This window comes from Panthera onca, chromosome D1 (genome assembly GCF_046562875.1).
Source record: "Panthera onca isolate mPanOnc1 chromosome D1, mPanOnc1 haplotype 2, whole genome shotgun sequence".
Taxonomy (NCBI): domain Eukaryota; kingdom Metazoa; phylum Chordata; class Mammalia; order Carnivora; family Felidae; genus Panthera; species Panthera onca.
In genome coordinates, this window is record NC_138348.1 from 48,572,918 (window position 1) to 48,587,975 (window position 15,058).

Consider the following 15,058-nt stretch of genomic DNA (forward strand, 5'->3'; position numbering starts at 1 on the left):
CTGTTCAAGCTTTCTATTTCCTCCTGATTGAGTTTTGGAAGAGTGTGGGTGTTTAGAAATTTGTCCATTTCTTCCAGGTTGTCCAATTTGCTGGCATATAATTTTTCATAGTATTCCCTGATAATTGTTTGTATCTCTGAGGGATTGGTTGTAATCATTCCATTTTCATTCATGATTTTATCTATTTGGGTCATCTCCCTTTTCTTTTTGAGAAGCCTGGCTAGAGGTTTGTCAATTTTGTTTATTTTTTCAAAAAACCAACTCTTGGTTTCGTTGATCTGCTCTACAGTTTTTTTAGATTCTATATTGTTTATTTCTGCTCTGATCTTTATGATTTCTCTTCTTCTGCTGGGTTTAGGCTGCCTTTGCTGTTCTGCTTCTATTTCCTTTAGGTGTGCTGTTAGATTTTGTATTTGGGATTTTTCTTGTTTCTTGAGATAGGCCTGGATTGCAATGTATTTTCCTCTCAGGACTGCCTTCGCTGCATCCCAGAGCGTTTGGATTGTTGTATTTTCATTTTCGTTTGTTTCCATATATGTTTTAATTTCTTCTCTAATTGCCTGGTTGACCCACTCATTCGTTAGTAGGGTGTTCTTTAACCTCCATGCTTTTGGAGGTTTTCCAGACTTTTTCCTGTGGTTGATTTCAAGCTTCATAGCATTGTGGTCTGAAAGTATGCATGGTATAATTTCAATTCTTGTAAACTTATGAAGGGCTGTTTTGTGACCCAGTATATGATCTATCTTGGAGAATGTTCCATGTGCACTCGAGAAGAAAGTATATTCTGTTGCTTTGGGATGCAGAGTTCTAAATATATCTGTCAAGTCCATCTGATCCAATGTATCATTCAGGGCCCTTGTTTCTTTATTGACTGTGTGTCTAGATGATCTATCCATTTCTGTAAGTGGGGTGTTAAAGTCCCCTGCAATGACCACATTCTTATCAATAAGGTTGCTTATGTTTATGAGTAATTGTTTTATATATCTGGGGGCTCGGGTATTTGGCGCATAGACATTTATAATAGTTAGCTCTTCCTGGTGGATAGACCCTGTGATTATTATATAATGCCCTTCTTCATCTCTTGTTACAGCCTTTAATTTAAAGTCTAGTTTGTCTGATATAAGTATGGCTACTCCAGCTTTCTTTTGGCTTCCAGGAGCATGATAAATAGTTCTCCATCCCCTCACTCTCAATCTAAAGGTGTCCTCAGATTTAAAATGAGTCTCTTGTAGACAGCAAATAGATGGGTCTTGTTTCTTTATCCATTCTGATACCCTATGTCTTTTAGTTGGCGCATTTAATCCATTTACATTCAGTGTTATTATAGAAAGATATGGGTTTAGGGTCATTGTGATGTCTGTATGTTTTATGCTTGTAGTGATGTCTCTGGTACTTTGTCTCAGAGGATCCCCCTTAGGATCTCTTGTAGGGCTGGTTTCGTGGTGACAAATTCCTTCAGTTTTTGTTTGTTTGGGAAGACCTTTATCTCTCCTTCTATTCTAAATGACAGACTTGCTGGATAAAGGATTCTCGGCTGCATATTTTTTCTGTTTAGCACACTGTAGATATCGTGCCAAGCCTTTCTGGCCTGCCAAGTTTCAAAGGAGAGATCAGTCACGAGTCTTATAGGTCTCCCTTTATATGTGAGGGCACGTTTATCCCTTGCTGCTTTCAGAATTTTCTCTTTATCCTTGTATTTTGCCAGTTTCACTATGATATGTCGTGCAGAAGATCGATTCAAGTTACGTCTGAAGGGAGTTCTCTGTGCCTCTTGGATTTCAATGCCTTTTTCCTTCCCCAGTTCAGGGAAGTTCTCAGCTATAATTTGTTCAAGTACCCCTTCAGCACCTTTCCCTCTCTCTTCCTCCTCTGGGATACCAATTATGTGTATATTATTTTTTTTTAGTGTATCACTTAGTTCTCTAATTTTCCCCTCATACTCCTGGATTTTTTTATCTCTCTTTCTTTCAGCTTCCTCTTTCTCCATAACTTTATCTTCTAGTTCACCTATTCTCTCCTCTGCCTCTTCAAGCCGAGCCATCGTGGATTCCATTTTGTTTTGCATTTCGTTTAAAGCGTTTTTCAACTCCTCGTGACTGTTCCTTAGTCCCTCGATCTTTGTGGCAAGAGATTCTCTGCTGTCCTGTATACTGTTTTCAAGCCCAGCGATTAATTTTATGACTATTATTCTAAATTCACTTTCTGTTATATTATTTAAATCCTTTTTGATCAGTTCATTAGCTGTTGTTATTTCCTGGAGATTCTTCTGAGGGGAATTCTTCCGTTTGGTCATTTTGGAGAGTCCCTTGCGTGGTGAGGACCTGCAGTGCACTTCCCCTGTGCTGTGGTGTATAACTGGAGTTAGTGGGCGGGGCCGCAGTCCGACCCGATGTCTGCCCCCAGCCCACTGCTGGGGCCACCGTCAGACTGGTGTGTGCCTTCGCTTCCCCTCTCCTAGGGGCGGGATTCACTGTGGGGTGGCGTGTCCCGTCTGGGCTACTTGCACACTGCCAGGCTTGTGTTGCTGGGGATCTGGCGTATTAGCTGGGGTGGGTAGGCAAGGTGCACGGGGGGTGGAGGGGCAGGCTTAGCTCGCTTCTCCTTAGGTGATCCACTTCAGGAGGAGCCCTGTGGCAGCGGGAGGGAGTCAGATCCGCTGCCGGAGGTTTGGCTCCGCAGAAGCACAGAGTTGGGTGTTTGCGCGGAGCGAGCAAGTTCCCTGGCAGGAACTGGTTCCCTTTGGGATTTTGGCTGGGGGATGGGCGGGGGAGATGGCGCTGGCGCCTTTGTTCCCTGCCAAGCTGAGCTCTGCCGTCCGGGGGCTCAGCAGCTCTCCCTCCCTTTGTCCTCCAGCCTTCCCGCTTTCCGAGCAGAGCTGTTAACTTATGACCTCCCAGACGCTAAGTCGCGCTTGCTGTCGGAACACAGTCTGTCCGGCCCCTCCGCTTTTGCCAGCCAGACTCGGGGGCTCTGCTTGGCCGGCGAGCCGCCCCTCCGCCCCGGCTCCCTCCCGCCAGTCCGTGGAGCGCGCACCGCCTCACTGCCCTTCCTACCCTCTTCCGTGGGCCTCTAGTCTGCGCTTGACTCCGGAGACTCCCTTCTGCTAATCCTCTGGCGGTTTTCTGGGTTCTTTAGGCAGGTGTAGGTGGAATCTAAGTGATCGGCAGGACGCGCTGTGAGCCCCGCGTCCTCCTACGCCGCCATCTTCCGGAATCCCAGTAAAATAATAATTTAAAAAAGGCTGTGTGTGTGTGTGTGTGTGTGTGTGTGTGTGTGTATTGCTTTGAATGTAAATGGATTAAATGCTCCAGCCAAAAGACATAGGGTGACAGAATGGGTAAAACAATAAGATTTATCTATATGCTACCTACAAGCGACTCTTTGTAGACCTAAAGACACTTGCAGATTGAAAGTGAGGGGGTGTAGAATCATTTATCACACAAATGGATGTCAAGAAAAAAAAAGCCAAAGTAGCAATACTTATAGCAAACAAAATACTTTAAAACAAAGACTTTTCATAAAAGACAAAGAAGGGTATTATATAATCATAAAGGGGACAATCCAACAAGAAGATATAACAATTGTAAATATTAATGCATCCAGCATGGGGGCACCCAAATATATAACACAATTAATAGCAAATATGAAGGAACTAATTCAGGATCTTGGTCTTTAATACCATACCTCACAAAACAGTGCCAGGACTTCTTAGAGAAATTGCTGACCTTAGGGCAGGGACAAGGTATTTCTAATATGAGCCTGGATTGTTTTGTTAAGCCAGAAAGTAAGAAAAAACTAGGAAAAAAAAACGTGGGTTCATGTCACAGGGCACAAGAACTAGGTTAAAGTCATGCCCACTGTCTAAATCTAGGACTTGTTTAGCACAAAAAATAGTTAAGTTAGTAATGACTTTATAGAATATTGGGATTAAAAATAGGAATTCATGAGTTCATACTGATAGGGGATACACAAATAAGCGTGTTAGGGAGGGATAAATGAGGAGTCTACTAATTGCAGAATGTTGAGTGCTAACTGGTGGATGTGGAAGAAGTGCTGGATTTGGAAAATCATTTTATAATCATCATAGCAAAGTCTGATTTTTGCAGTAATTATCAGTAGATGTGAAATCTAGGCAGAAATTTGGGGCATCTGGGTGGCTCAGTTGGATAAGTGTCCCTTTTCGGCTCAGGTCGTGATCTCCCAGTTCATGAGTTTCAGCCCTGCATTGGCTTCTCTGCTGTCAGCACAGAGCCCACTTCAGATCCTCTGTCTCCCTCCCTTTCTGCCCCTCCCCTGCTGTGTCTCTCAATCTAAAAACTAAATAAACATTTTAAAAAATAATAAAAAATAAATCCAGGCAGAAATTTTGGTGAGGAGCAAGATACTTGCATGGCCTAAAGTGTCAGACCACAGATTGCTTGTTAGTTGCAAGGAAAAATGTGAAATATCCATTAGAAAAATTGGACAACATTAAGTAAAAATTTAGGTAAGCAAAACTGACATCACCAAGGACCACATGTCTGCTTATAGCAGTATAAAGAGATGAGCAAATCTCTTCCCCAAAGAACCAGTATGAAACTAGACAATAATTGTTGAATACAACTATTTCAGAGCTCTAAAACTTGACTAGAAGCAAACAAATTTAGAAGCAGTTATTCATGCTTGTATTTTGGGTAAGAACAGTAAAAATCTGCAGCATTCTTAGCTGAAGTTGCTACCATCTCCCTCACATTTCAGCTCTGTCAGTAAGAATGATAGTTTCTTCCAGGGCAGAGCTGGCCATATAACCAGCAGCTTTGCTGCCAAATAGGACGGAAAGCTTAAATCCACATCATTGTCAGTAACAGTAGTATTGAACCCAGTAGGAAATGAAAGGCAAAAAAACCCCTCTAATTCTGCTTGTCTAAGTTACAATCCTATTTGGGACTAGTGGCACACCTGCCAGAAATTTAACAGAGAAATCCTGAAAATAAGTCATAGAAGGCCTAGCTGGAGACTCTGGACCAAGAAGGCAACAGAGGAGGCTCCTAAATTCATTCCTTTCACAGATACATCAAATGCACAGCTACACACAGAGCAAGTCTCTCTGAGAGAAATCCAGAAACCGGTTGAGTAACTCCTATACATTGGGCCCTTGACAAATACACACATTGAAATGGGTGGGAAAGATTAAGATACATTTTTGCCATAAACAGCACTCCTTGCAGAATGCTATATATCGGAGAGAGAAATCTCAACTCCCAACTACAACTTGAAGAGTGAGGAGTTTGGATCACACATCTCGTACCCCAACTTTTAAGGCTCCTGCCCAAGGGATGGGTCTTCCAAATTCCTAACTCTGTAAGTCAGCAGAGCTTTTGTTCATGAGTCTCACAGGACTATAGTAAACACACAGGCAGTTTTTAATGGAGTTCTGGGCACTCACAGCGACTATCCCTCCAGAACTCATTGCAGAGGGAGCTGGCAAAATGCCCATCTCCCACTGTTTCTCCCAGGTACTTTACCGGTACCTGTCTGAAGGTTCAGCTTCTAATTAGCACATTTTCAGGTGCCCGCTGCTGTCTTTACCAGAGCCCAAAACAAAAAGACTCACTTCAGCATTTAGGACACACATTGACTGAAGATGAAAGTATCTAAAAATATATTCCATGCAAATAGAAATAAAAGTAAAGCATGGGTAGCTATACTGATATATTAGACATAATAGACTTTAAGCCAAAAACTGTAATAAGAGATAAAGAGGTCATTGTATAATGACAAAGTGGTCAACTCATCAAGTGGATATAACAATTATGTTTATGTATGCAACATTGGAGTGTCTGAATATATAAAGCAAATGTTAGCAGATTTGAAGGGAAAAATAGACAACAAAACAATAATAGTAAAGGACTTCAGTACTCCACATTCAACAATGGGTTTATAAGCAAACAAAATCAATTAAGAAAAATAAGACCGAGATGACACGTTAGACCAGATGGACCTCATAGGTGTATACAGAACCTTTCATCCAACAACAGAACACACATTCTTCTCAAGTGCACATGGATCATTCTCCAGGATAGATCATGTGTTTGGTCACAAAACAAGTCTTAATAAATTTAAGAAGATCAAAATCATGTAAAGGATACTTTCCAACCAACCATAATGGTATAAAACTTAGAAATTAATAAGAAAATTTGAAAATTCAAAGATATGTAGAGATTAAACAATGTGCTCCTTAACAACCAATGGGTCAATGAAGAAGTCAAAAAGGAAATCAAAAACATCATAAGACAAATGAAAGTGGAAATACAACATACTAAAATTTATGGGATGCAGCAAAAACATATCTAAGATGTAAGTTTATAGCAATAAATACCTACATTAAGAAAAAGGAAATATCTCAAATATATGCAGGCTAACTTTACATTCCAAAGAACTAGAAAAAGAGCAAACTAAGCCTAAAGTTAGAAAGAAATAACAAAGATCAGAGCAGAATTAAATGAAATAGAGTTAAAAAGGCAATAAAAAAGGCCAATGATACTAAGATCTGGTTTGTTTGATTTTTTTTGAAAAGAAAAACAAAATGACAAATCTTTAACAAGACTAAGAAAAAAAGAGAGAAGCTGCAAATAAAATCAGGTATGAAAGAAAAGACATTACAGTTGATACCACAGAAATGCTAAGGACCATAAGAGAGTACTATGAATAATTACATGCCAACAGTTAGATAACCTGGAAGAACACATAAATTCCTAGAAACATACAACCTACCAAGACTGAATCATAAAGAAATAGAAAATCTGAACAAATAATTACTAGTAAGAAGAGTGAAGCTGTAATCAAAAACATCCCAGAAAGAAAACTTCAGGACCACCTGGCTTCACTACTGAATTCTACCAAACATTTAAAGAAAAATAAATACCATGTATTCATTTCAAATTCTTCCAAAAAAAGTAGAAGCAGAGGAAACATTTCCAAGCCCATTTTATGAGGCCACAATCACCCTGATATCAAAGCCAGATGTAGACATGGAAGGAAGGAAGGAAGGAAAGAAGGAAGGGAGGGAGGGAGAGAGGAAGAAAAGGAAAGAGAGAAGGAAAGAGAAAGAAAGAGGAAGAAAGAAAGAAAAAGGGAGAGGAGGAGAGAAAGGAAAAGAGAAAGAAGGAAGGAAAGAAGGAAGCAAAGAAAGACAGAGGGAAGGAAGTAAAGAGAAAAAGAGAAATGAAGGAAGGAAGGAAGGAAACTACAAGCCAAATCTCAATGAATATAGAGGCAAAAATGCTCAACAAATATTAGTAAATCAAATTTAACAACATGTTAAGAGGATCATATACTGTGGTCAAAGGGGACTTATTCCTGGAATGCAGTAATGTTTCAACATAAGCAAATCAATAAATTGTTCTCTTTAAAATGGTTATTTTAGGGGCGCCTGGGTGGCGCAGTCGGTTAAGCGTCCGACTTCAGCCAGGTCACGATCTCGCGGTCCGTGAGTTCGAGCCCCGCGTCAGGCTCTGGGCTGATGGCTCGGAGCCTGGAGCCTGTTTCTGATTCTGTGTCTCCCTCTCTCTCTGCCCCTCCCCCGTTCATGCTCTGTCTCTCTCTGTCCCAAAAATAAATAAAAAACGTTGAAAAAAAAAAAAATTTTAAAAAAATAAAATGGTTATTTTATGGTGTGAATTCTACCTCAGTAAAAAAAAAAAAAAACAAACTTGTTAATATTGTGATAATGTTCCATATTGAATGAGACTAAAGAAACGCAACAACTAATTGGAATATCTGATTCCAGATCAAATTATGAGTGTAGAGAAAACAGTTCTAAAGAACATTATTGGGGGCAAAGCAGTATTGAGAAAGAACAAAACTGGAGGTATCACACTTTCTGATTTCAAACTATACTACAAAGCTATAGCAATCAAAATAGTATGGTATTGACACAGAAACATGTAGATCAATGTAATAGACTCGAGTCCAGAAATAAACCCATGCTTATATGGTCAGTTAATCTACAAAAAAGGAGGCAAGAATATACAATGGGGAAAAGACAGTCTTTTCAATAAATTATATTGGTAAAACTGGACAACTGCATGCCAAAAAAATGAAACTGAACCACTTCCTTATACCACATACAAAGATAAAGCTCAAATAGTTTAAAGACTTAAACGTAAAACTAGAAACCATAAAATTCCTAGAAGAAAAATTAGGCAGTAAGTTCTTTGAAATTGGTCTTAGCTGTATTTTTGGATTTGTTTCCTCCAGCAAGGGCAACATATTTTTTGGCAACATTTTTTCACATTTATATACTTCCTATGTAATTTTTCTCCGTCTGAGACTTGTCCTCATTTTTTGTTATTTTTTGACAGAAATTTTCAATTTAAAATTATTGAATTTATCAATCGTTTAATTTATGACGTGTATTTTACACTTTCCCTATCTGAATTTATAAAGATATTCTCTGATATCTTCTAATGAAAGTTTTAACATCTTTTTATAGTGACTCCTGTCACCATTCAGAGAGCTTGTCAGTTCAGTGAAACATTTTTGAGTGCCTGCTATATAGTCAGTTCTTGGCAGGAGGGGTATAGCAATGTATAAGGCCCAGTATTATCTTTGAGGGACTCGCATTTTAATGAAGGGGCAAAAAGAGCGTGAACAGGGGCGCCTGGGTGGCTCAGTGGGTTAAGCGTCCAACGTCAGCTCAGGTTATGATCTCATGGTTTGTGAGCTTGAGCCCTCACAGAGCCTGCTTCAGATCCTCTATCTCCCTTTCTCTATGCCCCTCCCCTGTGTACTCTCTCTCTCTCTCTTTCTTTCAAGAATAAATAAACATAAAAAAAAGAACATGAATATAAGAAGCAGAGATATCAAACTGAAAGAAGTGTTCTGAGAGCTAGGTTAGTTTAATATTGATCACACAAGGGTGGGAGGCAGCAGCTGGGTTGGAAATCTGGAAGTAAGACCATAAAGACAATTTGGCATGGAGCTCAGACCTAGTCGGTACGTCAGGTGTCTTCAAACAGTTTTAGCATCAGAATCCTAACTTCAAAGGAAATTAATGGTAACAACTATAATAATTACAATAATAATTGCAACAATAATCATAATTTCAGCTAATATATCTATATATATTATTTACCATGGTGCCATGCTGAGAACTCTATGTATTATCTCATTTCTTCTTCATAGCAACCCTATAAGATAGGTTTTGAAATTATCCTCATTTTACCAACTGAGGTTCACAGAGATTAATATATAAAACTGAAGCAAAGCTTCTCTTAATAAATTGCTTCTGTGGAACAGAGTATACTTGAAAATCACTACCCAAAAGGATGGGAAGATACCAAAGAGATTGAGGCATGAAAGTGACATAATCAGATTTGTATTTTATGTCCATCATGCTGGAGAATAGATCTGAAATGAATAAGGACTGGATTAGAGAAACTAGTTATGAAACTTTTACATTAGTCAAAATGAGATATAATTAAAAATGGAACTATAAGTTCAGGTGTATCATATGGGATAAGCTGGGAGTGATAAAAGAGGATAATGGGCAGTTAATAATGGGCTAAGAAGATATATGCATGCCTCATGTGAAGGGACAAGCTGTAGTAAAGGGAGATAGAGGAAGTATTTTACCTTAGAAAACTAATGGTAACTCTTGATTTAGTGGGTCCATGTAATTAAGGTTCAACTGATAATTTAAGGATGATTTGTTGGGGCGCCTGGGTGGCGCAGTCGGTTAAGCGTCCGACTTCAGCCAGGTCACGATCTCGCGGTCTGTGAGTTCGAGCCCCGCGTCGGGCTCTGGGCTGATGGCTCGGAGCCTGGAGCCTGTTTCCGATTCTGTGTCTCCCTCTCTCTCTGCCCCTCCCCCGTTCATGCTCTGTCTCTCTCTGTCCCAAAAATAAATAAAAAAAATAAAAAAAAAAAAACGTTGAAAAAAAAAAAATTAAAAAAAAAAAAAAAAGGATGATTTGTTAATAAAAAAGAAAATAAGAAATGATGTAGTTTTTTAACTTCAATTTGGTATGTTTGAGGCTGTATTTTCTAGCATTGTCACTAGAAAAAATAGGGCTTATAAATTCTGGGGACTTATAAGGGGATAAAAGAAGGTCCATTTCTATTAATCATTTAGAAATGGTAAAAAAGGTAGAACAAATAAAAAGTATTGAATAAGATATTATATGTATATATAGAAATAATTGCAATAAATATAAGTCAATTAAATGATCTCTTTAAAAGACACAAGTTGTCAGAATGGATTTTTTTTTAATGCCAACTATATTTACAAGAAGTAGAGAAAGGTTGAAATGAAGAGATGGAAAAAGACATACCAGGAAAATTTCAACAACAAAGCTGGTGTGGTTATATTAACATCAGACAAATTGACTTTAAAGGGGAAAAAAGTTATTTAACATTGCCAGAATCTAAAACAGGGATTTAAGTACAGTCCTTGGAGATGAAGTTGAAAAGAAGGTAATAGTGTATTTCCAAACAACTGATATGTTCACTGAGTGTTACACTGATTTGAAGAATAAAGACAAAATGAAAGTTTGGGAAAACAAATACCCATAGATTGTATGGAGTTTATAGTTTAACCAAATAGTTTTCTTTAGAGCTTTAAAAAATATTGGCTTTTTCATTCCATGTCATTCTTAGTCTGTTTGTTGGCATCACATATAAAATTAAATGCATTTGGTAAGCATTTGCTCTTGTGTTTTCAGGAATTCAAAATGTCCTCAGCCTCTTCTGTGCAGTTCTCACAGAAAATAAGGTTCTCTTCCATTCTGCAAGTTTCCAGAGACTTAGTGATGCTTGCAGAGCCCTGGAATCTTTAATGTTTCCTCTTAAATATAGGTGAGGTTTTCTACTTGGTACTTTAATTTATTCCTGAATTCTGCATTACTTATTGATGATTAGTTGAAATGTCATAGCACAATCAATAGTTTTGAACCACAAGGGCATATTTTACAAAGTTACACTGTACACATGATTCTGATGGAAATCTAACCTAGAATTTGGAAAATTTCCAAGTTGTTCATTACTGAGTGTTGATTAATTTAGTGGAAAAAATAACTTGCATAGTATTGTCAGCAACATTTAATTCTCTCTAAATACAATTGGTGATAAAAGTCTTAAGTTAGTTCTGGTTATTTGATATTAAAGACTTATTAATTTTTAGGAGTTATAATGGTATTATGTATATTTAAAAAGATACCTTACCTTTTTTTAGATATCTACTAAAGTATTTATGTATAAATGATATGATGTCTGGGAGTTGCTTCAAATAATACAGTAGGGGAGAGAATGAAAATGGGTAGAAACATACATGTAACCATGCATTGGTAATTGTCAAATCTGGATTGGATACATGGGGTTTCATTGTCCTTTTTTCCTCTTTATTTTCTGGGGGACATGTTAAAACTTTCCATAGTAAAAAGTAAAAACCAAAACAATCTAAACAGTGATGCTTGATAGTGTTATGAATAAAATATTTTATTCTAATATACTCTTTATCAATTTGATACTCATAACACTTAGGATCTTAAGTCATACAAACTAGAAAAAAATTTAGACTGCCTCCATATTTTATTTTAAAAAATTTTCTTTCTTTCTTTTTTTTTTTTATTATGTGCCTTTCTTAACCTCTAGATAAGAGAGCATTCTATGCCTTAATTTTTGCACTTTGCCATTCTGATTGAATTCAAACATCAAATACAAAAAATGGAATTTGAATGATTGTTTTGTTTAGACAAATCATCATCATTATTGAGGGGGAGAGCCCATAAGGGAGTCACTGTTACCTCCTGATGTCAGATTTTTATGTAAGGAAAAATGTTTTCAAGCAAGATGAATAAACCTAAAAAGACTGCTTACCTCAGAGGGATAAGGGATAAGGAAGCTGTCCTGGGTTCTGTTTACTTTATATCTTGTTATACCTGATCATCTCTTTTACATGAAAATTTTTTTAAATCTTTCTTTTTAAAAATTTAATGTTAATAACCATGAGAATATTAATGATAATGTAGGTAATCTAAAACTCATACTGCATAAAGATAAAAGAAAATACGTTCATATTACAGAAAAACAAATATATCTCACATATTCTTTTATTATTTCCAGTTATCCTTATATTCCCATTCTCCCGGCTCAGCTACTAGAAGTTCTAAGTTCCCCAACACCTTTCATTATTGGAGTACATTCTATCTTTAAAACTGATATCCATGAACTTGTAAGTATTCATCTTTAAATTGCCAGTTAATGAGACTAAAAGCTTATCATATTTATTTGAATCCTATAACATTTCACCTGATTACTATTTTCAGATCTCTTACATTCCCAATAGAAAAGATTGGCTGGAAGAAAAAGCATCACTGAAAAATATAAATATTAGTTTTTTTTCATAGCAAGTATGGAAGATCTACAAAATGAATTTATTCATATTTAAAATGCCCCTTTTTTGGCATACTAATTTTATCTTCTGTATTCTTCATCCTATATATGAGAAAGGGAGATAAAATAATCCATTAATTAGTATTTTACTTATACTTTGTCATGAGTGCTTTAATATATTCATATTTTGAAATGAGGTCTGGGTTAATGCTGAATGGCTAGTAGCTAAAAAGCAAAAAGTATTTGCAAAAGAGTGAAGGCTTTTAGTGGAATACAAGTTGTGTATGAGCTCCACCAAATTATTCTATTCTTAATGCCATATGAAAAGAAATAGCAAAGAAGAAAAGGAATACTGTATATTTAAGCCAGTGCTGGAATATTGTGTTTACTTCTCTGTACTGAACTTATTTAAGAGGGATTATAAGAAAATAATGTGCTTCAGAGAGGAACATCCAGGATTGTCAGAGTATAGAAACCATATCCTATGAGACCCTTAAATTTTCTCAGGTAATATCCTGGTTCTGTTTGATAGCTAAATATAAATATTTAAATGGCTGTTGTAGGAAGGTTCACTTTTTGTAGCTCTAAAAGGCTGAAGTAGAATCAATGGGTATAGTGGATATAAAAAGAAATTTCTCCTTAGTATAAAAGTTTTCAACTATGAGAGCTGACCAATGATGAAAAATGGGGTGCCTTACGTGAGGAATGTATGCTCAAGCACAGTAAGTGGAGTGCAAAGAACAAATTCCATGACACTTCAGGGAGTTTAAGAAAAATATCTTTACTGAAAGGTTGGGCTATATGATATCTATGATCCATAGCTTCTTAAGATTTTGTAATCCTACTTTTGTTTTAGTTTTAAATGCCAACAAAGATGCAAACTCTGTTGGTACTTACATATAGTTACAATTGTAGTCAAAGTATAGGTGTCATTAAAACTGACAAAGTACTAGTCAACACTGTAATTATAAACGGGACCCTCATTCATATATTAATTACTTTTCCTTTCTTTATATGTTGGTATCTAGTTCCTATTTTGCTGTGATATCAGCATATGAAAATATGTGTAAATCAATAAACATAATCAGTAAAACCTACTTAGTACTAACTAGAAGCATACTGATCTGGTTGAAGGTCATTTTTTCCCACTAAATATAAACAGTTTCTGGAGGTAGGACAAGCCAAGTATTTCCAAAAATAAATTTATTAACTTTTAATGTATAAATTAGGATGAATTTTAAGCCTCTTGTCAGCATAAGAACTTCAACAGTATTGGCTGGTTTCTCTATTACATTTTTATGTAAGTTATTTTAAAATAGACTGTTGTAAAATGTAAAAATCAGTTTCTTTCTGAAGCACCCAAATGGTACCATTTTGGTGTATACCAATTGTTTTGTTTGTTAACTCTTGTAATGAGTACTGTATTATTTAGGATATGGCTAAACTACTATACCAAAGCATCCAAAATACAGTGGTTAAAACAAAATGGAATTTTACTTAACACTTATGCAGCAGTCCCTAGTGGTATTCCATTATGCCAGACCAGCTTATTCCATGAACTCATTCACATTCTAAGCTTCTTTCCCTCTTGTTTGTACACCAAAAATCCCCTCAGCATTGTCATAATCTGAATATTCAAGGTTGGGTTGTTAACCAGTTCATAGTTTCAGCCATAGGAAGGAAAAGAAGAGCATAGGAGAGCCTTACACCCCCTCTTTTGAATGCCTGAAGTGTACACATCACTTCTCACATTCCATCATCAGAAACTTAGTCACATGCCACACCTAATTTCAAAGGAAGCTAAGAAATACATGGTAGCTGGGAAGTCATGAACCCAACATTCTGTTCCTATGGACAACGAAGAGTCTCTTCTACACCTGGTTCTTCTTATTTTGAATTAATGAAGGCCAAATTAATTTCCTTAACAACAAATACATTTTATTAATTATTGACTAATTTTTATCTCCTTTAGCTAGATGTAATCATAGCAGATTTGGATGGAGGCACTATTAAAATTCCTGAATGTATTCATCTCTCTTCCCTCCCGGAACCACTTCTACATCAGACTCAAGCAGCTCTTTCTTTGGTATGACATTTTTAACAGTAATTTTCTTTTGATGTAAATGTAAACTCAGATCATTGGAATTAGATATCATTAGCAGTGTAATTACTTTAAAAAGAGTTGTGTGTTCTTAAAACATGAATATATCCTCAGAATATTTAGAATAGAATTCTTTACTGGATATTTTTTGAAGAATATACTTTAAATCCTGACTATTTATTTGTTTTACATTCACTGTTTCACTCGGCATATTTATTTAGTAGTTAGTATATACTGAATACTGTGTTAGGTATTGGAAACACACCAACACACCTGTGAAAATAAGACCAGACTCTGCCTCAGAATCCCTGATTTCCCTAATGCCCCTAATTGGAAGATAGCACTTCTTCTTTTTCCTTCAGCCTCCTTATTGACATCCCATTCCTTTGATAGATGTGCTACTTGCAAAACAATGTGATATTGTCCTGCCAATATTTTCAAGTTACTACAGAAAAATGTAACTTTTTGATAGATTAAATATCCAGCATTCTTTGGAATCAAGTTTTAATAAGTCTTGTAGCTTTGGTGTTTCTCACCGACACATTTATGTTTTTGTAATTATTTTACTTTAGTTGATTTTGTTTT

The 15,058-nt window shown here is 36.6% G+C and overlaps 1 protein-coding gene across 4 annotated transcripts in view; it reads left to right on the forward strand.

The window, feature by feature from the left end:
* SBF2 (SET binding factor 2) overlaps positions 1-15,058 on the forward strand; it is a 490,796-nt gene that overhangs the window by 264,902 nt on the left and 210,836 nt on the right. For all 4 annotated transcript variants that reach the window (XM_060605981.3, XM_078433202.2, XM_060605979.3 and 1 more), the window contains exons 7-9: positions 10,704-10,836; positions 12,103-12,211; positions 14,345-14,458. In XM_060605981.3, coding sequence (XP_060461964.2) covers positions 10,704-10,836; positions 12,103-12,211; positions 14,345-14,458 — 356 coding nt within the window. The remainder of the gene's footprint in view (positions 1-10,703; positions 10,837-12,102; positions 12,212-14,344; positions 14,459-15,058) is intronic.